General features: G+C 49.6%; 4 protein-coding genes across 4 annotated transcripts; all 4 read right to left on the bottom strand.

Moving 5' to 3' along the window:
- Positions 1-131: 131 nt before the first annotated feature.
- On the bottom strand, positions 132-3,833 carry LACBIDRAFT_309026 (uncharacterized protein; the record flags this gene model as incomplete). Its single annotated transcript, XM_001875770.1, has 7 exons — positions 132-273; positions 321-434; positions 485-601; positions 661-808; positions 861-1,506; positions 1,563-1,727; positions 1,779-3,833. The coding sequence occupies 7 exons, from the start codon at positions 3,831-3,833 to the stop codon at positions 132-134; spliced, it is 3,387 nt and encodes a 1,128-aa protein (XP_001875805.1).
- Positions 3,834-4,911: 1,078 nt separating this feature from the next.
- LACBIDRAFT_322856 (uncharacterized protein) lies at positions 4,912-6,955 on the bottom strand (the record flags this gene model as incomplete). The annotated part of the gene is made up of 5 exons (XM_001875769.1): positions 4,912-5,564; positions 5,625-6,312; positions 6,370-6,508; positions 6,575-6,711; positions 6,773-6,955. The coding sequence occupies 5 exons, from the start codon at positions 6,953-6,955 to the stop codon at positions 4,912-4,914; spliced, it is 1,800 nt and encodes a 599-aa protein (XP_001875804.1).
- Positions 6,956-9,186: 2,231 nt separating this feature from the next.
- On the bottom strand, positions 9,187-11,213 carry LACBIDRAFT_309024 (uncharacterized protein; the record flags this gene model as incomplete). Its single annotated transcript, XM_001875768.1, has 5 exons — positions 9,187-10,391; positions 10,443-10,579; positions 10,630-10,689; positions 10,751-11,046; positions 11,106-11,213. The coding sequence occupies 5 exons, from the start codon at positions 11,211-11,213 to the stop codon at positions 9,187-9,189; spliced, it is 1,806 nt and encodes a 601-aa protein (XP_001875803.1).
- Positions 11,214-11,523: 310 nt separating this feature from the next.
- LACBIDRAFT_244993 (uncharacterized protein) lies at positions 11,524-15,012 on the bottom strand (the record flags this gene model as incomplete). The annotated part of the gene is made up of 19 exons (XM_001875767.1): positions 11,524-11,714; positions 11,772-11,829; positions 11,857-12,059; positions 12,100-12,172; positions 12,223-12,372; positions 12,421-12,591; positions 12,639-12,787; positions 12,843-12,932; positions 12,982-13,033; positions 13,097-13,416; positions 13,478-13,577; positions 13,634-13,729; positions 13,779-13,858; positions 13,911-14,030; positions 14,079-14,255; positions 14,309-14,447; positions 14,504-14,652; positions 14,711-14,813; positions 14,869-15,012. 19 exons carry the CDS (start codon positions 15,010-15,012, stop codon positions 11,524-11,526), a joined length of 2,565 nt encoding a protein of 854 aa, XP_001875802.1.
- Between the last annotated feature and the right edge of the window lie 72 nt (positions 15,013-15,084).

Here is a 15,084-nt window from a genome sequence, read left to right as displayed (position 1 = left end):
GTATGTACTAATATTTACGGGTCCAGTGCAAGGTATGAAAAGAGCAATAGAGTGATGTGCAAGAGGTATATCGATCTGAATAGAGAGAAAAATGCAAGGCGGGCCAGAAGTGTAGTCTATTCGTTTGAATATCACCAGATAGATGAGAGATACCACCGAAGGCTCTGCAGGAAAGTTAATGATGGGAACTCTCGGAGTGGCTGAAGATGGCCTTGGTCGATGTCAACGGCAGATGGGGGTGCAAAGTAGAAGCCAGACGTCAGCACAAGATAGCTGTCCTTTCATCAGTCAGGAGATTGGGACAGGCTTAGTTGACTTACCTCAGAATAAGGATACTTCCTCGATGGTAATTGCTCTTGGCTTCAATATATGTATATGTCATCAAAAACATGGAAAGGATGATAACAACAACGTCCCATCTCGGGAAGATTAACCTGAGTTGGTGCGTCAGACAAGACACTAGGGAGTGAATCCAAATCCTTACGAGAAAGTTTTTGCCACTTCACCCATGTTTTCAGGATTGTACCAAGCGGAGAAAGCAACCATTGCCGGGATTTGGAGGAGACAAACTTGAAGTGCGTATGCTGAGCCGATCTCCATACTACAATGGGGGTGAAGATTGTCAGAAGACAGACGGCTGAAGCCGACGGAAAAGCATGCCTAAGTGCGATATTTCCGTTCAGAGCGAATGAGATTGCATTCATAAACTCCGTGGTGTTTGGGACAAGAGCGAATAGAGTAACACCCAGGAACTTCTCGTCGATGCCAGAATCTTCCAAGATAACGTCGACGACGTCAACCAACAGTTCTGGACATAGAGGGTATAAACATCCATCCTTGCGAAAGTCAAACATACGTACCAGCAATTATAGCGTAAAGAAAAGTGCAAGTCAGCAAGACGCTGGCGCTTGTCGTGCGACTCCAGGAAGGCGCATCATGTCCCCCATGTCCCGCAGCTTCACTTTCAACCCCTGCAGATGTTCGTATTCTACCTGGAGATTGTGCATGGGTTTGTTGGTGACGAAGAGCACTAACTGTTGCAACCGCAACCGCACGGGTAAAGTCATCCGTGGTCATAGATCCGGGAAGACGAACATTTTCCAAGTCGGTGCTTTTCACAGCGTGTTCAACACTCTCCATCACAGGTAAGAAACCGGGTTGTTGAGAAACAGCATAAGAAACTCTTCTCGGGAGATTGGGTGATGCTGGCCCTCCAGGGCGACCTGGTTGCGGAGTTGAAGCAATTGGGATTGATTGCGAACCTTCGCGAGGTGCAGGTGTTTGTGTGCGTGATGGTGCATTGCTTCCCACATTTGTTGCGTTACTTGCTTTCCGATGCAGAGAAGCAGGGGGCTGGCCAGCATTTTGATTTTGATTAGCAGGTTTGTGGTAGAGGGACATGCGCGTATGAGTGGGCAACTCCATTGGATGCAAGAGTTGTTGAGGATTCTGCCAGATTTGGGAGGCATGCGTGCGGAGGGAGAACCAGAGACCAATAAGATACGACTAAAAAGTGAATAGTTGGTCAGCGAAAAGGACGAAGAGGCCCTTGTTGTACTCACGAAAAGGAGAATTGCAGCACAAAAGTACATCAAGCTTTTGACCGTCGACTGGTAGAAGGGATCGTCTACCGGGTCTGGATGCTTGTAATAACAGTGGTCGCAAATCCATGGAGCATCCCCGGGTCCCCCAGGCAGAGAAGGACACCCGCTGCAGATCAATTGGAACTAAAATTCAACTGTCAAAACACAAGATTCAAAGTACGCGGGGAAACTCACATTGCCATATGTTTGATAGAATAACGTTGGAGCCAGAGCTCCTATAATGGCCATGATCAACATCATGCTAGTGACACCAGCACTCTTGGCGTTAAACTTCTGTTCCTTTCTACGCAACGCACCACTACACATGCTCATTCCAGGCATCAGCAAAACACCTGCAAGAAGACTGCCAACGATGGAACCTTCAACCAGATGACCTTTGCCCTGAGTAAGTGCAATGGCGTAGAGAATGATTTCGATAATTGAACCAAAGGTGGCATTTATGACCGCACCCATTCCAATTGACGATTGGGCTGATATAGATGCTACTGCCATCCCAATGAAATATGAAAGGGGAATCACACTCGTAAGACAGAGCAGGAATATAAGCCCTTGTGATGCTATAGCGGCCAAGAAGGCTGGGACGTGCTTTTTTTCGTGTTCAAGGCGTTCAACCATAGGCAGGAGGACAAATCCGTCAAAGATGACAAAGAAGACAATCGGAAGGAGGTTGACAAAAAGAATGTTCACTCCGCCTACAGTATACTTGTAGTACTGCAAGCCGACTGCGCGGTAGGTACACAGTAAGACAGTTGATGTAGGAGACCCCGACGGAGCTGCTTGTCCTGCAGAAAGCCTGGGGTGTTTGACCGAGAATTGGGTCGCAGGTACAGGGGCTGTTCCATCGGCTGCCTGTGTGGCGGCCGGGTCGTTTGGTACGGTTTGATTGGCAACCACAACAACAGGAGGAGCTGCGCAGAAACGGATAGTAGTGGGCCGTTCGAACATATATTTGATCAGTGCCCAATTCAGTTTTGCCATAGGAATAGTGACTACCAGGGCCCAACATATGAGGCATACAAGAAGCATGAGAGGCGCGATGATGAAAACGAAAGCGAGCCAAAAACAAAATTTCCCGAGGATGTCGCTGGCCTTGAGCTCAGATACACCGATTGCACTTACGGAAGAGGTCGTAGGCAATAAGGTTGCACCGTAAGACTTGCTAGGAATTTGAGTTTGCAAAAGACGGCAGCCCTCCCCAGTAGAGCTGGGCTCTGATCGCCACGAGGAGGTCGGCGCGTGTTGCGCCGCGGCGTATGTGTCCGGCATAATGGTAGAATGCTGCGAGAGTGGCGGGTGTCGGACAGTGCTCGTTGGCGAAACCCCGCCTTGAAAGTCTGGTACGGGGGGCGAAATGCCACGGACAGTGTGATTACTACCGCTCCAACGTCTGGTATGAAGACCCTCCTCCTCCGGTTCATCGTCCTCGGAAGCAGAGTCATCCCCTTCAACATATTTTCCAAATGGCCATGCGAGATACCACCCCAGTCCAAAGACCAGAGATGCATACCGTTTCCCTCCTTGTGGTATCACGTATAACACTGCAGAAACGGAAAAACACGTAAGTCCCAGCCACCAACCGAAAGCTAGAACCCAAAACAAATTTCCAGGAAGGAGATGTCGTTCGGCTTGGGCGGACGGGACAGAGTGGAGGGCCTCATCTGCGTGACGAGTAACCGAGCGGGTCTTCTTGTACAACGCGGGTTTCCAAATCGGAAGACCGAAAGGATGTTGGACGTTGATGAGGGATTGGCGCTCCTTCAAGGTAATGGGGTCATCTTCTCTACTAGTACCCTCGTCGTCGTCGTCGTCCTCCCCATCACCGGTATCTTCCTCTGCCTCAACCGCAGTAGCTTTTCCACGCAGATGACGACGCTGTCGCCCAGCAATTGCGTCTTCATCCTCATCTGCATCTTCATCTTCTTCACTCAAGGCATCATCATCGCGATACCCACGATTGTTAGCCGAACTGCTAACGCTTGTGCTTCTCGCACCACGTCTATTTGAGTGAGCAGAGCTATTCCGGATGAGAATGGGGGGAGGTTGATTCCATGAAGTCGGGGGAGAGGGCTGAAAGTAGGAAGTCCCTTGATTATGATGCAGGGGAGTATCTGTGGCAGACCATTGGGAACCACGACTAACGGTTCTGTGTAAGTGACTGAACGGCGTTGGGGTAGCAGACAAGATGAGGGAGTCGGTGTCGTCAGTAGCTGGGGAGGGAAAGTTGGACATTGGGGACAACGACGAGCTCGGTGGATAGCGCAATGGTTAGTAAATTTGGTCGTCGACCAGCGCAAGTCACCGATTTGGACGCCAAGGGCGATTGAAGGGCGCACGGCATTAACCGAAGGATCTAAATATAATTCTGTAATACGCTATCCCAAGTAGCCATAACCCTGGGTATATGGTGGTATACCTCTATCCTAATTGCGGTCCAAGTGGCCGACATACACCCTACACAAGTACAACACCATATCCCTACTTCCTCAAGAGCTTCTCGTGCAACTGCGCGCCTTTCAGCTTGGCTCGCAAGTACTCCAAAGGAAGATCCTCTGCACTAGTACTCCTAGCAAGGCTAACATTTGAACGGCTTGCTGACTTCCGGGAATGCGACCTCCCCTGGCTTCTACCATCTGTATTGTATCGCGTCTGCAGCCACCGAATAGAGAAGACGCTTGGCGCCGTGAGCTGACACGGATCTCACCTTGACCTCATGGAACGATAAGCGCCTCTGCTTACTAATTGGGCGCTCGAACTTGCTGAAGGAGCAGAACAAAGATGCTGCAGAGATGAACAAAGTCCCAGGAGATGAGGTCTAGTGTCAGGGTGTGTCGCAACGCGGATTACGTGTGCTGAGTTGGGTGTTGCGGGAATTTTGGATCTCAGGGCTTTGCAAGCCCTACCAATCGGCGTTTATTGGCCAGTGCGCGCTGGCCAGCGGGAACATGTGGCAATCTATGCCAGGCATGTTTGAGCTTCCGGGTTGGGATGAATTGGAGAGATAGCGACTGTTGGAGTTGTTCTCATACCCCGACGACTATCAGATTTCCTGCGGTCTTCGTTTCGCGTGCACCATCGCTCTTCCTCTTCAACGTTATCTACGACCTTGTTGGGCTGCCGGTGGCCTGTATCTATTTAGGAACATAATCTCAATATATAGTAAACGCTCGATCTTCTCAGCATAATCAAATAATGAGCACATGAAAAAAGTCTCTTCTAAGCTTGCGTTAGTTTTGAAGGGAATCGTCTCGCATTGATCCTCCACCTGCCCCTAAATACGGCCACTCAGATCACATCCAGAAAGGCAAATTTAGGAGCATTTCGGGGTAATGGGCCTGGGGGAAAATGTCTTCCTGAAAGGATTATTCGATTTCATGCGTGATGGACCGCTGGCGTAGGAGGTGGAAGTTGCGGAGTCAAATTTGCTTCGGGGATGGGATGCTGGCGTATAGCCCTCGGCAGATAGTGCATAGGCTCCATGGGGTTTGAATCCTTCGCCTTCATCACTATATATATCATCCCCAGGATATGCGTCTCCCAAGGCCCAACTTGGAATTTCTTCGTCCCTGGGATCCACCGGGTACGGATGAAATCCTTGGGGAGTTGGTCGATAACGTGCGCGATCTTGATATCGACGGGCGCCTCCGGGGCGCCCATCTGCGGAGCGTTGGTAGTCATTGTAATGATGTTCTTGTTCGCCGTAATAATGTCCAGCAGGAGGGGCGGAATAAGCATGCGGTCGAAACCCCCGGACCCTACTTCGCTGGTAATTGTGGCTTTGCAGGGCATATGGTTCCCTTGAAGGCATGGCCCCTCGGTGATCGTTTTGGTTGATAGTCAAGTTCGATATCAGATAGGCAGGAACTACGACATTGGGGTGTGCACCATAGTCTGCTCCCGTGTTCACATCCTTTGCGCCGTTATAGTTGTTGACCGTTCCAGCATGATAGTTATGCGCCATGACTAGAGGAAAGGGTTTTTGTTGATCAACTTCAGTCGGATCCAAGGATTCAGAAAACTTACTCCCGCTGAAGTCATTTCTCGTGGAATTCATTGTATTGAACGATCCACGATTTGTTGTGTGGCTGCTGGAATCATTGATAACCATGTCTTCAGAAACGTCGTCGAAATTACCACCAGAGAAGGTGACACCCGTAAACATAGGCATGGTATTTTTGTTTCCAGAATTCGTGTCAGTGGCGCTACTGAGAGAGTACGAAGTGACTGTATCCCCTCCGATGTGGGTCGCAGTCACGAAAGGTTTTGACGTTTCGTCCTTCAGAATAAACGGAATGGATACCACTGGAGCAACTGGTACATTCTCTTCGTCGACCGCGGCGGGAACAGGAACGCCACACCCTGTATAATCCGTTGTCAGAAGTATTTCTTGCTGGAGCAACGGATAGTTATTGCCTTCATATTGCTGGTGGGAATTGTCGCTATTGGAATTCGTAGTCGTTGTGATTGTGATGTTTCCAGACTCCGTGTTGGTGACGTTATTGAAAGAGTGAGAATCAAATTTGTCCCCTCCAATGTGGGTCACAGTCACGGAAGGCTTTGGCGTTTCGTCCGTCACAATGGGCGGAAGAGGTGGTAGCTCTTTGTCGACCGCGGCGGGAGCAGGGACGGAACCACTTGCCGCTTCGGAGTCCTTCTCTCTATCGCGCTCAAGCTTCAGGAGTGTCTTCCGCATGGCGACATTAGACTGGAGCTAAAATGTGGGGTTGAGTTAGAACATCATAGTTCTCACGCATTACTTCAGACACACCACAAACTCATCCAGTGGTCGTCGGAGCGCATCGCGATATTCTTGTATCTGTCCTAGATCGGACTTGCACCTGAGCAAGCGAACCGCTGGTCCCCTGGAGACCTCTTTGCACAAGAAACGCTTAGTCGACGATAATGCGCTGTAGGGGGAGAGGGTCAAATTGATTCGAGGGGGGGGGGGGGGGGGGGGGGCAATCCCTGCTCACTCAAGAAGGTTTTGAAGGTTGTCGATGAAGCCACAATCCTCCTCAAATGCTTCCTCAGACATGCACAACACCACGTACATCAGCTCGCACGTATCCGCGGCAAGTTTCTGGAAGGTGTCCCTGTTGTCTTTTGCCCCCTATAACCGAGCAACCCGCGACTGTGAGGTGCACAAGCAAAGATGTATGATCTCAACCCACCTGGACGATGTTTAAAATCCCCAAGGCCAGCCCCGCTGCTTGCTGGAGGTACGGTACGGGTGCCATGCTCGCCAGATCGTTCAAGGTCGTCAAAACAACGTTGGATGTTTCTAACGAATTTTCAACAATGATTTTGACTTTCTTTCTTTTCGAAGCCGACAACGAATCCGCTGCTCGTCCCATTGTGGTGATGTTCGGGTTTGCGGTGGTTTAGCGAGTACGGAGGAGAGGTCAGAGCCTGTGGGTCGGAAGATGGGGGTTATATTTGACGAGGGGTGGTCAGAAGACGTGAAACGCCCAAGATTGTGTTCTGTGAATGGTACTATATTAATGGGGGTAGAATCCTTTTATCCATTAGAGAAGAGAGTAAATCGTTCGCGGTCCGACATTGGGGGATGGTTCACAAATAGAATCCCAAGATGACCCGTACAAGCATTCAATTTAGAGTGTGATCTGGGACCCGATCGTAATCTCGCCCCGACAAATGTCATAGGCCCGTGGTGGACCTTAGAACTCGTTGCAGGGGAAAGCAACCCAAAAGATTAGCACGCGGGAGAGAGAGCGAGAGCGAGCGACCCGTTGTGACCCTTAGAACTCGTTGCAGGGGCAAGAAACCAAAAAGATTAGCAGGCAGGAGAGAGAGCGAGGGCGGGCGACCCGTTGTGACCCTTAGAACTTGAAGGCTATGTAAAGCGGCCAAAAAGCCGGGAGAGAGAAGGAGAGAGAGCGACCCATTGTGACCCTTAGAATTCCAAGATGACCCGTAAGTACAAGCAGTCAATTTAGAGTGTAATCTGGGACCCGATCGTAATCTCGCCCCAACAAATGTCATAGGCCCGTGGTGGACCTTAGAACTCGTTGCAGGGGAAAGCAACCCAAAAGATTAGCACGTGGGAGAGAAAGCGAGAACGAGGAGACCCCAGCGGGGTTCTAAGCTGCCACAGCGAAAGCGCCTGAGAACGAGCGACCCGTTGTGACCAAGTTGTACCTTTAGAACTCGTGGCAGGGGAAAACAACCAAAAAGATTAGCAGGCAGGAGAGAGAGCGAGAGCAAGCGACCCGTTGTGACCCTTAGAACTCGTGGCAGGGGAAAGCAACCAAAAAGATTAGCAGGAGTTAGCAGGCAGGAGAGAGAGGGCGGGCGACCCACATGGCATTGTGACCCTTAGAACTCGCTGCAGGGGGGAAATCAACCAAAAAGATTAGCACGCAGGAGGGGAGCGTGGCCCGTTGTGACCCTTGGAACTCGTCGTAGGTTAGGTAGGTTAGTAAAATGTGTACAAGTATTATTTGTTGCAGACGATGGCGTGCAGGTGGACTAAGTATGGCAGACCGCGATACTCCATTGCTCCTGGACGCTCGATTTCACGAACTCACGTAAAACTACAACACGAGGCCGACCAATGTCAAGCTCCTCGTCTAGAGTGATATCCCTCCTAGACCCCGGGTTTCACGAACTCACGTATAACTACAACATGAGGCCAACCAATGTCAAGCTCCTCGTTCGGAATGATATCCCTCCTAGGCCCTGGATTTCACGAACTCACATAATACTATAAGGTGAGGCCAATTAATGTCAACCGAACCGTTTCCGAATGATAACCTCTTCATGAGTCGCTAGGGTCAAAGGATTCTACTCCACCCGCCATAAATGCTCACATTCCCATTAATATCGTGCCATTCATAGAAGACGTTCTTGGGCGTTTCACGTCTTCTGACCACCTCATCGAATATAACCCCCATCTTCCGACCCACCCAAGAGGCTTTGACCTCTGCTTCGTACTCGCTAAACCACCGCAAACTCGAAAATCACCACAATGGGACGAGCAGCGGATTCACGGTCGGCTCCGAAAAGAAGGATGGTCAAGAACATTGTTGAAAATTCGTTAGAAATGTCCAACGTTGTTTTGATGATGACCTTGAACGATGCGGCAAGCATGGCACCCGTACCGTACCTTCAGCAAGCAGCGGGGCTGGCCTTGGGGATTTTAAACATAGTCCAGGTGGGTTGAGATCATACATCTTTGCTTGCGCACCTTACGTACAGTCGGGGGTTACTCGGTTATAGGGGGGCACAAGACAACAGGGACGCCTTCCAAAACCTGCTGCGGATACGTGCGAGCTGGGTGGCTAGTCTACAGTACTTTGCATGTGAGATTGCAGGTCTACACCCAAAATGAATACTGTTTTGCCTTGCATTTTGCAGTGCATACCTTACAATCAACCTTTGCAATTTTGGCCCCAATGATTCCAAACGAGATGAGTTAAGGTTTGACGTGTAAGGCCATGATACAGAGAAAGGCACAATTAAGCAGCCATAGCCCTTGTAACTTTGGGTATATTGTGGTATACCTCTATCCTAATAGCGGTCCAAGTGGCCGACATACACCCTACACAAGTACAACACCATATCCCTACTTCCTCAAGAGCTTCTCGTGCAACTGCGCGCCCTTCAGCTTGGCTCGCAAGTACTCCAAACGTGCCTCGTATCGAACGCTGACCTCCTCTCGACGCCGTCGAATGTCCTCCATTTCGTCGTCCTCGTCCTGTTCCAGTCTCAAGGTATCTGTGCCGGACATGGATTTATCCTCCTCAGGCATAATCGGAAGATACCCTACACTACTCCTGGCGGCAAGGCTAACATTGGAACGGCTTGCTGAGTGTAGATGCATCATAGGCAAGACAGGCACTGGTGGAGGTTTCACAACTCTGCCACCCCTTTTTTCCATAGACGTGACGCTCGAAGATGAGTTCTCGCGACGCAACGAACTTGGTCTCGATTTTGAACTCATGGACAACAATTGGTTGGGGGTAGCCTTAAGTCGGCCAGCTTTGCGGACGGAATACGCAGACCGCGACATGGAGGAAGGATCAAATGAGGGGGAGGTACCTCCAGATGTACCCGATTGAACGGAAAGACCATCATTATCGAGAAGGTCAATGCGAGACCTCCCATTCGAACCCGTCCAATTAGACTCTCCGGTACTTCCTTTGCCCCATTCTGATGACCTTAGAGTAGGACGAATGTGGTGTCGCTGGTTCTTTGTCAACGTTGTCAACTCCAGCCCACTGAAAGCATCCATAAGCCGCTTTGCTTCAGCTTCGACTGCCATTATCTCGTCCTTTATTTCTTGGGAAGTCTTGAGATTATCTTCGTCGAACACGTTATAAATATTTCTTGAAATTTTAGGCTCCTGCCCTATGATCCGTCCAGGGAAGGAAGAAGGTGGAGTGGCCATTCGCCTGATGCTTGCAGCCGTAGACCGCGAGGTTGGAGAAAAATGGGATGTGTCTGAATGGCCTTGACTCGAGCTGGCGTGCCCTCCTCTGCGGGAAGATATAGAGATGGTGTCAACTTGAGCGCGCGAGGTGTCCGTTCGCACGGAGGAAACGCTCCCTTTTCTTGAGAGAACGCGCGGTAGCTTGAATATATTGGAGGCAGTGGATGTGGCTGACCATACACTGGAGGTGTCGCTAATTTCTTTCGTACCAGACGACGCTGTTCTACCTGTAGCGCGACGAAAGAGATCAGCTACTCCAGATGCCATGGAATTCCTTGAATGGATCGAAGTCGGTCGTGGAACGTCTATGTGAAAATTTGACAGAGGACGAGACGGAACTGCAGAAGCTGAATCGTCAGTGGTTGCTTTCCATGCATATTATGTCCTACCCTGTCCATCCGGTGAAGCCCCAGTCTTATTGGGTCGGGGGCGAGCAGCTGGAACGACTGGGTTTTCTGTTGGGACTGCAGTGCTAGTCGCGAACCTCTCGAATAAATTTTGACGCAATAAGCGATATTCATCGTCGCTAGAGCAGACGTTCATTCCCCGCACTCCAAGAAAGCCACAATCACGTACTTTAACAGACCCTCTGAATTCGCAACGGCCAGCTCGTTGAGTCGCTCCGCCAACGTAACCCTGCATTATTGGTGGTGTACTAAGAACAAGGCTGATTGAAAGGCACTGTTGAATAACATACGTAACCGTATCTGTCGTTTTTCGAGGAACGGCGCTCGTAGCTTTGAGATGGGCGTCATCTCGGACTCGGGTTGTGGTGATGGGGGAAGACAATGGTGACGGCTTCTTCTTTGAGGGGGTTGACGGCAGGGAGTGATCATTTTGGTTACGTAGTACGCTAGGACCCGCTGACCTGTTTGAAGTACTAGTTCGTGGAGCGGAGGGGGAGGCGCTAGTCGCGGGGGTCTGAGCCACGGAGGCGTCAGGTGAAAGATATGTCGGTGGTTCTTCTTCGCGTTCTTTGCCCTTCCGACCGTACTAGAGACGCGAAACATGAATATGTGACAGCGAAGCGCATAAAATGAAAACGGGCGTACGAATCTTGAACGAATAACATGAACGACAGACTTGTCACCTGTGCCGCCGGTGGTTGCAATGACATAGTTCTCGTTGTCTTCGGCTTTCCTGGACGAGAAAAAACCCATGTCTTCATAACGCTGGTCACCGTTTCGTAGCCGCGTGATTGGGCGGGGGTGGAGATAAAGCTTCGCGGGCTATAAGAGTTACTAGCAACGACTGAGCTCAAAGGGTCCAGTATAGACGCAACACGAGGCAATATGGTATCATCACTTTTTCAATGATCGTCGCCACCAAAAAACATCTAAATCATGATTCTGTGTTCTACATACCTCGGTTCCACTCATGTTCGTGATGAACGCGGATGAACGCTCAACTACCCTCGATGAAACTCAAACCTTAACTTACAGTTTTCTCCTTGAGTTATTAGCGAGCCTCTCATTGCATGTTAGGGTCCCTTTTACCCTTGTAAAAGGATCCCATTTCCTTTACAGTCGGACCGAATCCATCCCTGACAATGAGCCCACTTCCAATCCATTTCGGCAGCTTGTTTCGAATGGACGCAGTCGCGTACCTCCGATCCAGAAGGAGCAGTGATGCCCAATCGCCCTTATGACGCACTGCTCGACCTGTGTCCCAATGTCAGTTGGTGGACTGCAAACTTGAGGGAGTGGATTCCTGCTCACCAATACTTTGATTGACCGCATTCATGCACATATTCTCATACAACTCGGCTGCAGCATCCTTCAGCCCCCTTTCCTTCTTTGTGACTCCCCGTTTCTCCTCCAGCCTTTTCACGTACTTCATCCGCTCTCGTAACTCCGGCGATGCAAGATTCGCGAAAGGAAGTCCGACGATGACGACGGCACGCGCAAGGTCATCGGCAAAGTTCAAACCTTCGGAAAGCTTGGCTCCAATTACAGCGAAGAGGAGTGCTCCTCCTTTCTTCCCCGTTGGACTTGAGATCTGGTAGCCTGTTCAGTGGTCGCCAGCATGGTGATCAATGGGAAGGACATACTGTTATGGATTTTGCATACTCTTGAAGCACTTTCTCAACATCCACCGATTCTTCTGGCTCAAAGAAGGTCTGCAAAATCACCTCAGGCTCCAGAGTTATTCGTCAAAAGCTCAACCTACGGTTTTCTTCAAACCAAACTTCTCCAGCATTCCACTCTTCGTCCACGCCGCTTTAGCCACGTTTAAAAAGTGATAGGATGGGAAGAATACAATCATGCCAGCTGGCACGAGGCTTGCAAAATTAAATAGAATTTGACCGAGTTCAGATATCTATGAAATGTGTCATCAAGTATCTCGATCTCTCGTCGGGCCACTCACAACAGCAGGATCACCCTGTTGAGCAGCTTTAAACTCGAGATCTCCTCCACGGGGTCCCTTGCAAACCACTAACGCCTGCAGGTTTATTGCTGGAATAATATGCCCACAAGAAAAACTTGTTACCCTGGTAGGAGGCAGATGCGAAAAGAGTTGGTTGACAACATCTGAAATCTATTCGTCGATGTAAGTGAAATCCCAAACAGAGCATTCGAGCGTACGGGGGACATTGTTCCGCCGGCAAGAATCACAGCTCGAGCTTCATCCACAACTTCTGTGAAGGTCGGAGAAGGGTTGAGAAGTTGGTATTGCAGTTCGACTGTGTTTTCCCCATTGAGTCCAGGTGTAAGAGTAAATGTGACCCGCCCATCTGTAGAACGTCATCAGTCACTGGAGTCTGAGTAGGGACCGATAGTATTATGCACCATCATTTGTTCTGGTAAGCGAGACCATAAAGTCTTCCACTGCATGAAGCGGTGGGATCGTACCCTTGTTGTTCTGCTTGCGAGTGGAATCTGTATAGGCGATATCAAGGGATGGTCAGGCTGCTCAATGAGTACTTACCAGCCTCCTTCTCAGCTTGTTTATCAGAGTATCCGGCGATCTTCCGAGCGACCTGCAGGGAGGCGGCCGTCGTTGAACACCTATGTTTCTCCGGGATTCCGATAACTCAGTGCACCTTACTTCGCTTCAAATAACCCTCGATCTCCAGCAAGTTCATGCCCGCGACTTTCTTTCCCATCTTTTCCATTAGTTCAGCCACCTTCATTACTTCCGTCTTCTCTGAAGGTCCTTTTCCTTCCCTGGCATCCTTCCATTCCAAAACATATTTCTTCAATGCATCCAAGAATACAACAAGTCGTTTGAGATGAAGCATGTTCACGGCAGAAAGTCGAGTGCGGAATCGGGACACGTATGAGCACACTTGTATCAGGGATGTGGCAATTATCGAGTAGGGGAGACGGGTGGTGGAGAGAGATAGAAGGGTGGGTATCAAGTCTACCGTCAAAGAAAATACTAAATCGGTAAATGGTCAAAATGGTTAAAGTGGATCTCGTACTGTGCGCTTCGTCGATTACGACAATTTGATCTTTCAGATCAATCCCCAAAGCTTCCCGAGCTGATTTTTGCAAAAGGAGGTTATATGGTAATGTCACAAGCTATTCGTGTTGAACAAGATTAGCAGACTTATATCACAATGGAAACAATTCCGCACTTCTGCTTGAGGAATGGCTCGCCTGGATCCAAAATATGGACATATGTGAGCGTGTCTCCCCGCGGTTGCAAGATCTTCTATGTCTTTTGGATATGCCTAGAACAAAAAGCGTAAGTGGCGCCAACTCTATAGAAAGCAAGCGCACCAATATTTGATCCCGAAAGTCAAGCATTTTAACGTCCTCTTCGATGCGAGGAAGGTATTGACAACGCTTCTCAGCTTTCTCTGGGGACGGCGAGTTAGCGAAATGAGATGAAGCTGTGTCAAATTCCCTCACCCCCAAGTAGTTCTCGACATGACTCGTCCAAATCACGACTTTTGGCTCGGAGCTCATCATTGATACACAATTGCTTCCTAGAACCAAGAGAAACCGTCCGTGTAGATGGCGGGGTGGGGTCTTGAACATGTTCTTCATCGCCAGACGGCCGCTTCTGTGGTACATGACATTGGGATGACTCTGAGTGGTGGTTTTGTACAGATGATAGAGAATGACGGAGTTTGAGTCGACTGAGCTCGGGAAGAACTTGCGCAAGCTGGGAATGTGTCCGAGATGCGTAATATATTTTGGTGCACGTAGCCTCTTCGTCGTCGTTTAAATGACCAGGACGGCGGACGCGGTCAACTCTACGGGTCCAAAAATCAGAGCATGTATCCATGACAGTCCCCAAATAAGACTCAACTTGTCCATTAGAGCGCGAAGAGCTGCAGATACGTTGATTTCCCCATCTACTGAGGTTTGGGCTTGATCTGTTTCTGGAAGAAACTGATCATCGTCCTCTGGACCTTCATCCGGTTTTGAGTTGTGAGCGTGTTTCTAGCCAGAATTTCACTCAGAAAATGTCAGAGAGATCGAAAAATGCCACTACGTACAGCCTTCTTTACCACTCGCGCTTTGGCCATCCGTCTCATTGCCTCTTCTCTCCGCCTTGCCTCGGCCAAACGCTGCTCATAATCACGCTCATCATCCTCCAGATCGCGTCGCATTCGTTCCATCGTTTGTTCTATGACCCAGTCTTTCGCTAGCAAAAAATAGAGTGAATATAACAATCAGCAGAAGGAAATACATAAACTTACCACCCGTTCCATCGTCCGCTGCCGCCTTTAACTTTCCCCTTCGTGCGCGTTCCTTCTCGTCTGAAAGCCAAGTAAGAGCGGCACAAAGCAGAGATAGCGTTTTGCCCTGACTCGTTTGAGCTATTGGTCTACATTTTGAAAGAATGAGACTAAATAATCACCGTTCCTGTTGGGCTTTCAACGATAGTGACAGCCCTCTGCTCTATTGAGGTATAGAGATGGCGCATAAGATCGACCTGAATGGAGTACGGGGGATCATAAGGGAACGCGGGGAACGCGTCAGGAGTATCTAGTTGAAGAGACATGCTACTGGGACACGCTTCATTGAACGCGTCAAAGGAAGATTGGCGTTGGTCACGTGTCAAAAACAATTAGGT

Source organism: Laccaria bicolor, genomic scaffold, assembly GCF_000143565.1.
Source record: "Laccaria bicolor S238N-H82 LACBIscaffold_3 genomic scaffold, whole genome shotgun sequence".
Classification (NCBI taxonomy): domain Eukaryota; kingdom Fungi; phylum Basidiomycota; class Agaricomycetes; order Agaricales; family Hydnangiaceae; genus Laccaria; species Laccaria bicolor.
The sequence above is the reverse complement of the archived record's forward strand: the minus strand, read 5'-3'. Positions and strand labels throughout refer to the sequence as shown.